At 39.9% G+C, this 9,319-nt stretch overlaps 1 protein-coding gene across 1 annotated transcript; it reads right to left on the minus strand.

Annotated features, from left to right (window-relative positions):
* Window positions 1-8,363: 8,363 nt before the first annotated feature.
* LOC148730278 (uncharacterized) lies at window positions 8,364-8,941 on the minus strand. The gene has a single exon (XM_088759501.1). The coding sequence runs from the start codon at window positions 8,923-8,925 to the stop codon at window positions 8,461-8,463; it is 465 nt and encodes a 154-aa protein (XP_088615627.1). The 5' UTR covers window positions 8,926-8,941; the 3' UTR covers window positions 8,364-8,460.
* Window positions 8,942-9,319: the final 378 nt, after the last annotated feature.

Genomic DNA, 9,319 nt, shown 5'->3' on the forward strand with positions numbered 1-9,319 from the left:
AATATAATGCAGATATTAGGTAAAGTATGTCGACTGCGGTACTGCGGTAGCAGGATTTGATGAATGATTTTTCAGTGGCCGGGAATTCTGAAGTTTAGCCAAAAAAGGCCTTAAGGTGAGGAGGAGGGGAGAGAAATTGTTTTAATGTGACACAACCAAAATACTCCGAACCCCCCTCCCTTTTGATAAATAATAGGGAGTTTAAGCAAATCACTACGGCTGGCGCTGCTACGGCTACCGGAAGTAAAATTGTCCAGAAACGAGTCATTACGCATGTCAGTGGTTCCCATCCAGCCGTAGCGGGAAATCCTTCTACGCGAGTGGGAAGGGTTCGGCGTAGTCTGTGGTACGTGAACTTATCTCGCTTCTTTCTTCGCTTTATACATTCTCCTGAGCAATTTTAACTATTGAAATACACTTAACATCTTTAAAAATAGCTTATCGGGAATATTTATCAAGCTTGCTGTCCCTTACCGAGGGAATCTGCCTTTATTTTTGCGGCCGGGTTTGTCGAAGGATCGAAGCAGTGTGTACATGGAGAACGCAGCGAACGCAAAGTGAAATGCGTAGGTAGAAAGTCTAACTTTTCCTTTTCAACCTCAAAGACTAATTGAAATTCAAATAGCTGAAGCCAAGGAATGACGAGGGTTATGAGGGACCGTGTAGAAACTTTGCTTTGGTGTTTATAAGCTCCAAATTGGCAATTTTACAACACGTAAGCTCAAATATTTTAATTCATTCATTCACTGTGCACAGGATCGCTTACAATTTTTCTTTCCAAACATTGGAATCCCTCGTCCCTTTCAACGAAGTCATTTTGAGTTTTTAGACGTGCAATAAACTACCGCGAAGACGCTTAATTTATTGGTTTTACACTTCTCAGCCGTACTAGGTTTGTAGTTCGCGTTGCTTAAAGTTGAATTTTGGCGGGCTACGACGACGTACTCTCCCCAAGCCTCGTCAACCACGATAGCCGTAGCAGCGTCAGCCGTAGTCATTTGCTTAAACTCCCTATTGACCGATCCCTGAACAAGGATTATGATCTAATTTACTTTAACAATCGCACTTTGCTGTGTTCTCACACTTTGAACTCATGTTCGGAAAGAGTTCCATATAACCCCAGCATTAATTATGCATTCCATTTCATAAAGACTAAATATAAAGGTTTCTTTGCAACACTCTATGCATAATTAATGTATGGGGTTCTATGGAACTCTTACCCCCATGTTCAATTTCCTACTATTTTTCCTTGTACGACGGCCCTGCTTTGGCAAGGGAACTGTTTTTAGCTTTTTAACACTGAGTCAGAATCTTTCATTTAGAATTCAAAGGACTGAAATACAATAAATACGGCTGTCTGCATTTTTCATATCACTTATGGACCATACCAGTTTTCTTAACTCCTAGCAAGTTGTTAAACCATGCTGTTTTAGATCTCTTATTCAGGAACCAGAGTCATTAGTTATAGACTGAAGGGGGAGGGGGTGGAGGATTATGGGCGATCATTTGGTCTGTAGGGAGAACAGAGAGGGAACTAGTCGTCGCCGACTGAGTATTAAAGGGGAGAACTATAGAAAAATGACTGCCAGCCAATTATTTTTCAATGATGGGGGGGAGGGGGATCATAAGAATGTTACAAAGCATTACCGGGGATCAGATAAATGTAATTATGACAGTCAAGATTCTCTGACCCCCTCCTCCCCCTCAGGCGATAAATAATGGCCGGTCCCTGATTTCATTCCTCTGAAACCTGCTCTGAGATTTTTTGTGAAACTTTACTTTTTGTTTGTTTATCTTATAGGAGCGAAAATTTGAAAATAAAAAAGGGGAAAGTTTTGAAATAAAGAAAGGGGTGAAATTTTGAAATAAAAAAGGGAGAGGGGGGTCCCGGGGCTCGTTTAGGAACTGTAGTACTCATATAATTCCTATAATATCATAACAATTAAATTTACGAGTACTGGCTAAATTTGCGTTTCCGAAAATTGATCCTTTTCCTTCGCCGAGAATTGGAGTTTAAACTTATTTCAGAGGAAGAATGACATTGCTCATTTCTGAGAAATAGAAAAAAGGCAATAGTTTACCGTGCTGAAAAAACCGCAATCGTTGATGTGCGTGTGCTATTTATGTGTCGAATCAGTTATGCGCTGGAAGGATATTCCATGCAATGGTTTGGCATGTCTTTCAAACAGTTTTTCTCGAGGAAAGAGAGACTACCACAGAGGTACAATAGTTATATTGTACCTATAGCTATCCTGACTCATCTATAGGAAATTACTACTTCTCGAAGAGGAAATGGATTTAAGTCGTACCCAAAGAACATTGGAATAACTTTCGAAGGTTCTTTAGTCCCAATCGAAGATATGGTGATAGAAACCCGTATATTTCTCCACTTCCCTCCGATCCCCCATAATCCCCCCATACCCCCTTTCCCCCTTCCCCTCCTGATCCCCCCTCCCCGAACTAATCTGCATCGTTCTTTCTTTCAACGTTACAGTTACACTGTTGTAATTTTCTTCATGTGTATCACCCACCAGACGATCAAGAAAGAAGAGAGGCATGGTACGTTATTGATCATGAATAAGTTTATAAAATCAAGTTCATTGAGAAAGATGCTGTTAATTCAGGTGAGTTTATGATTTTATAGCATGTTTTGCAGGTTTCTGTGCAGCTTAAACATCTTGCGGGAATTATCTTGTGGATTCGCCTTTTTGCTTTCCGTTTTGTTCTTTAAGTTTTGTTTGCTGGTTTTTATTTTCGTGATTATTTTGTTTGTTTGTTTCTTTTTTACTTTAAATGAGTTTTTTTTCTTCATAGAAAAAATCTTCAGTGGAGTATAACTGAAACTTTCGTTAGGAAGTTATTAAATCGATTTTCTGCTAATCAGTCAAACATAAACGAGAAACGACAAAACGCCACATGAGTAAAATTTCAAATTTACCAAATTATGCAGAGGGGAGCAACTCAATCAAGCCGGTCAATCAGTGAGGGATATTTAGAATTTAGAATGTGTCAAATTCGAGTAATGAGAAAGTTCGAAGCGAACTCGGCGGTGGTAACCATTTCTGAGGTCGATGTTTTGACCGCAATCAGAAAGTTGAACCCACTCAAGGCTGCGGGTCCCGATGGGATACCTAGTTGGGTGTTTAGGGGATATGCTGACTTTATAGCTCAGCCAGTGACTTCCATCCTTAATTGTAGCTTTACTGAGCAAGAACTTCCCCCATCTTGGAAGCTGGCGGATGTGGTACCCATTCCTAAACAGAAACCTGTCGAAGTCATCAACAAGCACTTACGACCCATTTCCCTCACACCAATAATTTCCAAATTAGCCGAAGACTTCGTGGTATCTGCGTTCATCGGTCCGGCTGTGTTGAAAATGATCGATCCCGACCAGTTTGGAGCCTTACCGAAATCCTCCACGGCCCTAGCCATGACGTCCATGCTCCATCACTGGACGCGCGCAACTGATGGCACGGGATCTGCAGTCAGGGTGGTCCTGTTTGACTACCGCAAAGCTTTTGACTACATTGACCATCAACTGCTCACTCATAAAATTTACAGTCTTGATATGCCTCGGGCTGTAGCACGTTGGGTTGTCGACTTCTTAGTGCATCGCTACCAACGCATAAAATTATCTGCTGATTGTTTCTCTGAGTGGGGCGCCGTACCAGCTGGTGTACCTCAGGGGACAAAATTGGGGCCATGGCTCTTCTTGCTAATGATAAACTATCTAAGAATTTCCCAGGTTCAAACTTGGAAGTACGTTGATGACACGACGGTGGCAGAGATCGTCCCGCGTAACGCATTAGGTGACGCCCAAACCGCTGTTAAAGTGGTGGAGGATTGGTCCAAAGCACAGAAGATGCAGCTTAACGCTGACAAATGCAAAGTTATGGTCATCGACTACAAAAGGCAGAAACACCATTTCACTCCCCTCTTGGTAGATGGCAAAGAATCAGAGACGGTAGAGTCGGCTAGGATCCTAGGCGTGACTATTTCGTGTAACCTTAAGTGGAACAACCACATCAATGATGTTATAAAAAGAGCAAACAAACGACTATACTTTTTAGTCCTCCTGAAGAGAGCCAGCGTTCCAGCGGATGAAATAATTAATTTTTATTGTACAACTATACGTCCTGTTCTGGAATACTGCGCACAAATATTCCATCATGCGTTACCTACGTATCTTAGTGATGACATTGAAAGGGTCCAAAGACGCGCATTATCCATCATTTCACCAGTACTGTCATACCATGACTCTTTAGAAAGGCACGGTTTAGCTTCGCTCTATGACAGACGCATTAAATTATGTGCAGATCTGTTTTTGTCTGTCTCAAATCCATCTCACAAATTATATAATTTGCTGCAAGATAGACATCTTTCAGCTTACAATACTAGACACCGGCGCGTTTTTAACATGCCTCGCTTTTGCACTGATCGTTTTAAATCTTCATTTATCCCGGCTATGTGCGCGTGTGCTAACCTAGATTTTTAGCTATTCCACTGCTGTATATTAGTTATAGTTGTTATATTTGTAATTTTATTTAAGTCCTAGCATTTTTGTAATTGGTTGTCTTTTACAGTCTTATATAATCAAAGATTCTGAAAAGCACGCAATTCAGCCTATGGCTGCAATGTATGTTATTTGGTAATAAACTATCTATCTAATAAACTATCTCAGGACACTTGATTGACATGCATAGTTTCTAGTTTGATTGAAGGAACGGTCATGATTTATCATCTGGATAGGTGGTCGGCGGATTTTGGTTGTGTCACAATTTACCGGTTTCCTCTCCCCCCCCCCCTCGCCCGACCCTGTTGTGTTCAAACGATCCTCCCTAATAGGCAGTAAAATTCTCCATACTCCTAGTTTGTACTTGCGATGACTGTTTGCCATGGCAACCAGAAGAGGGGTCCTTCCACTTCCCCTTTTCTATCTATTCAGTCCAGTAACTTAAAAACAGCTGTTTTAAAATAACTTTTTTTTTATATACAAGTTAGCTTTTCGATTGGGCTAAGCAAATTTTGTAGACCCTGTTATGCGTTTGAGCATACACTTATAACTCTTTTGGTGAGAGAAACATTTAATACATATCTCTGGCATTCTGAGGAAATATGGACCAAAAATGAAGAAATCAGTTGAGTTTAAACTGTGTGCTGTTTACAGGAGTTTTTCTTGATTATGCTCATCGTGGTACAGAGATAACTATTATCAAAGGAAACGTTGAGAAACCTTGTAGTAAGGAGAAAACTGCGGCTACTTTTTCACTAAAAGAACCGTTGAAAAGATCTAATAGTTTTTATATCCCAATTCCGCAGTGGGGAAGTTTTTTTTAGGGACATGTGCTTTTGATTGAAAATTAACACTTAATACGATATAAAACGCAAAAAATATATATTTCAGTGAAAATGTGCTTGGCAGGATAAATTCAGCAAAGACTTTCACACTTACTTAAAAGTAACCTTCAAACGCCATCTTAGCATATCACACAGAACACTTTTTAACACTTTTTAAGCATGCATTCTACGGCTACTTTTGCTGTTCTTTTTCGTATTTTATTAGCCGAGTCCGTCAAAACCCCTTTATCAAATTTTCCAAATGTTTTTTCTTTGTTGAGAGTGCTCGTCACCATGAGATTTTTTTAAAGCCTTGTGTAATCTGAAAAGCTTCGAACATTAGTCATTAGTAGGGTGTGACCACTCTCTAGATTGCCATGGCAGCCATGTCTTTCCCGAAAGGTTTGGTATCTACCTATACAAACAACCATCATTATGCTTCGCTGTGCTGCTCAGAAACGCAAAATTGGCCTTAATTTTAGTCATATCGAGAGCAAATGCAGGGTTATGCAATCACAATTTTTTCAATGATTTTGGCTAATAATCAAATATAGTTCTAAAGGAACATGGATCACTTTAAGCTTGACTGCGGAAATTCGAGAGGACCAAATTACTTTGAAATTAGTTTTTTCAAATTATTGACAAATGAAAGAATGATGTAAACACGGGTTATGATCAGGAACCGGTCGTTATTTATTGCCGGGGGGGGGGGTTTAGAGGATTTTAGTTGTATCACGAAAAATTTATCTGATCCTCCCATCAGGCTCTGCAGTATTTTTATGACCCCTCCCCCCCTCATTGGAACTTAGTTGGCAGCTAGTTTTTGATAGTCCTCCCTTTGTTCTATGTTGGCGACGAGTTTTGGTAGTGTCACGAAAAAATCTCAAGGGTCTGTAATATTTTTATGTTCCCCTCCCTCTCATCAGCAATTGATTGGCAGGTATATCATTTATAGTCCCCCCTCCCTTAATACTCCCCGCTCCCTTTAGACTCCCCCCTCCATTCCCCCAGAAAACCATGTGATCCCCCCAAACCCTTTCCCTTAGGGAATAGAATGATAATGATTCGCACCTTACATCGTGAAGGTCATGAAGCATATATATTGGTTAGGATTTAAAACAGCAAATTTGAGCTTCCAACTCCGTACTGTCACGATGTAGACAGGGAACCCAGTGCTGCTAAGTCCTTAACCTGAAAAACTATGTGACCCCCCCCCCCTCCCCCAAACCATTCACCCATTCCACCAGGCAAAATAAATAACCTTACATCGTGAAGACCATGAAGGATATATTTAGCTTAGGATTTTTAAAAAAGTGCAAATTTGAGCTTCCAACCCTGTATTGTCACGATGTAGTAAGGGAACTCAAAATGTTTATAGAACATCACGATGCACTGATTTTGTTAAAAATAATTGAAATAAGCAGGAAAAAAATTTGACCATGTCTCTCCACGACAAATTCTGCTAATGAATAAGGTTGCAAGCTTTTTACAGCTATTTCTGCCGAGCTGATGAATGTTCTATTATATGACCAACATGGGCTGGTGTAGTGGTCCTTCAAAGATATTAAAATAAATAAGAATTGACCACTTTCAAAAATGGCTGCCGGATTAATATTCTTTTGTGTAAATTTCAATTAGCCTTTCTTGCCTCGCTTGAGATAATGTATTCTTTTGAATTTTATACTGGAGAACGAGGCCAGAAAAGCTAATTTAATTTTAAACAAAAGAATATTAATCCAGCAGCCATTTAAGAAAGTGGTCTATGAGCTGTGCGTTGAAAAATTTTAAACCAGGTTGAAAATTCTAAACCAGTTTAAAATTTTTAAACCAGTTTAAAAAAAATTAAACCAAAGGTAAAATTTGAACCACAACATATACCTTTTATTGTTTGCATTTATACAAGTCATAGCTTGAGCTTGCTCATTCTTGTGTTCAGCAGTATTATAAAGTTTCCCCCGATTTCAGATTTTCATTTGACATGGTCGATAATAAATTTACCCTTGAACTCCCTGTAGTGATTAACATGTAACTTCTCCATACAATATCCCAGACATTATTCAGTAAACAAGTAATGAGAATACTAAAACTTATCAGGTAGAAGTTTTTACCTTGATCTAACACCAAATTCTCGTAACTAATTTACAAGAAAATGTGTAGCAGCTGGAGGGGAGAATTGAAAGTGATCAGATTTTGGGAGTTAGAAGGTTAACACAGTGAAAAGTATAAACGAGTAGAAAATATCTTTTGTAGAACAGGAGGCAATTACCATGATAAGGTTTTCCTCGATGACATTGCCATTGAATTATTTCTTTTTTCTTTTAGGTTTGAAAGATGATGCTACAAGATTCAAGGAATTTATTGATCAAAATAAAGTTTATGAGATGTCTCGCTTAGACATCGGTGTCCTCTTTAAAGAAAGAGCATCAAGAAGAGCGATGTCTGCCCAGTGTTGGGTTAATAATGATTAGAAATCTTGCACTTTTAAAAGTCTTTTGGTGGGAAAATTGTCGTTTGGAAAGAAGTTTGCACTTATGAATTGTGCGTAGTGTTCATCAAAAAGTATACTATAGAAAGTCTTTTGGCGGGAAAAATATTTACAACATGAAAAAGATTTCCTCCCATGAAAAGTCACATATGTCTTTTGTTTTAGCGCTAAATGCCTTCAAATCTACAGAAATTTCCTTCCTCTCGGCAACCCTCCAAACATAAAAACAGAGTAACAGAGAGCCTATGTTTCGACTGGTTACCAGGCCCTTTCAAAAGCACAATTTTTTCGTTATTTTTACAACCATTCAAAAACAATTAAAAAAATAAAGAGAAAGTATAATAGAATCAGGTTCCTTTGCAGTAAATGGCTTGAACCCGGGGGTAACATGTGAAGGTGTAGTCTGATCGTCCGGGTGAGTGTAGCCCTGAGAAGGACTGTTGTCGGTGGTAGTGACTGACGTTTCGACAACCTGTGCGGAAGTCATCATCAGAGTCAAGTAAAGGATTGTTGTCAGTAGAATGTTTTCATTCCAGTTCGTGTAAAATGATCGGTTGGTTTTGCCGTGATGTTATAGGCTGTAAGACTCAAGTGACGTAAGTCGGTCGTGATTGGTCTGTTTCGATCTGTCGGTAAAGTTAGGTCGTTCTTTTTCGGTCGTTTGTGATGTTTATATCGTGAATGAGTCGTTTGTATGGAGTGGGTAAGTGTTGACATCTGTCTAGGGGAGTCTGTTCTAAGTTAGTAAACCAGCTTTCCAGAGTCAGTCGTTGAAAATAGTCAGTGCTGTAGGTTAGGCATTGCGCAGAGTCCCAGTCAATGTTGTGGTTGGTAAGTCGATGGTGTTCAGCACTGTGATTGCTGACATCACCTTTCCTCGTCGCCCGTCTGTGTTCAGTCAGTCTTGTTGTGAGGGTTCTGCCAGTCTCACTGATGTAGGAGACTTGGCAGTCCGAACAATTGATCTTATAAATCGTTCCCTGTCTGTTCCTAGGTTCGTCTTTGTCTTTAACGTTGGTTAGTAACTGACGTAGTGTGGTGATGGGTTTGTGGGCGACGCGGATATTGTAGGGTAGTAAGATGCGCGAGATGTTTTCAGACATGCCTTTTATGTACGGTATGGTTCTCGTAGGGGTTGCGGTGTCGTTTGTTTCGGTAGTCGTAGTGGGTCGGTGAGTGTTTCGTCGGATGAAGTCGTTGTTGTAGTTGTTCTTCGTAAAAACACGGTGAAGGTATTAGTTCTCGTCGGATAAGCTGTCTTTCGAGTCGCATACTAGTTGTGCGCGTCGTGTTAGAGTTCTGAGAGTTGTGGCTTTGTGTGATGTAGGGTTGTAGGATGACTCGTCTAGTAATCTATCGGTGTGTGTCGGTTTCCTGTAAACTGTCGTCCGTAATGAGTTCTCGTTGTGGCTTACCAGGTAGTCTAGAAAAGGAAGTTTGCCATTTTCTTCGACTTCTTTGGTAAACTGTATGTCAGTGTTTTGTTCGTTAAGGCGG

The sequence above is a fragment of the Stylophora pistillata genome, chromosome 5 (assembly GCF_964205215.1).
Source record: "Stylophora pistillata chromosome 5, jaStyPist1.2, whole genome shotgun sequence".
Taxonomy (NCBI): Eukaryota; Metazoa; Cnidaria; class Anthozoa; order Scleractinia; family Pocilloporidae; genus Stylophora; species Stylophora pistillata.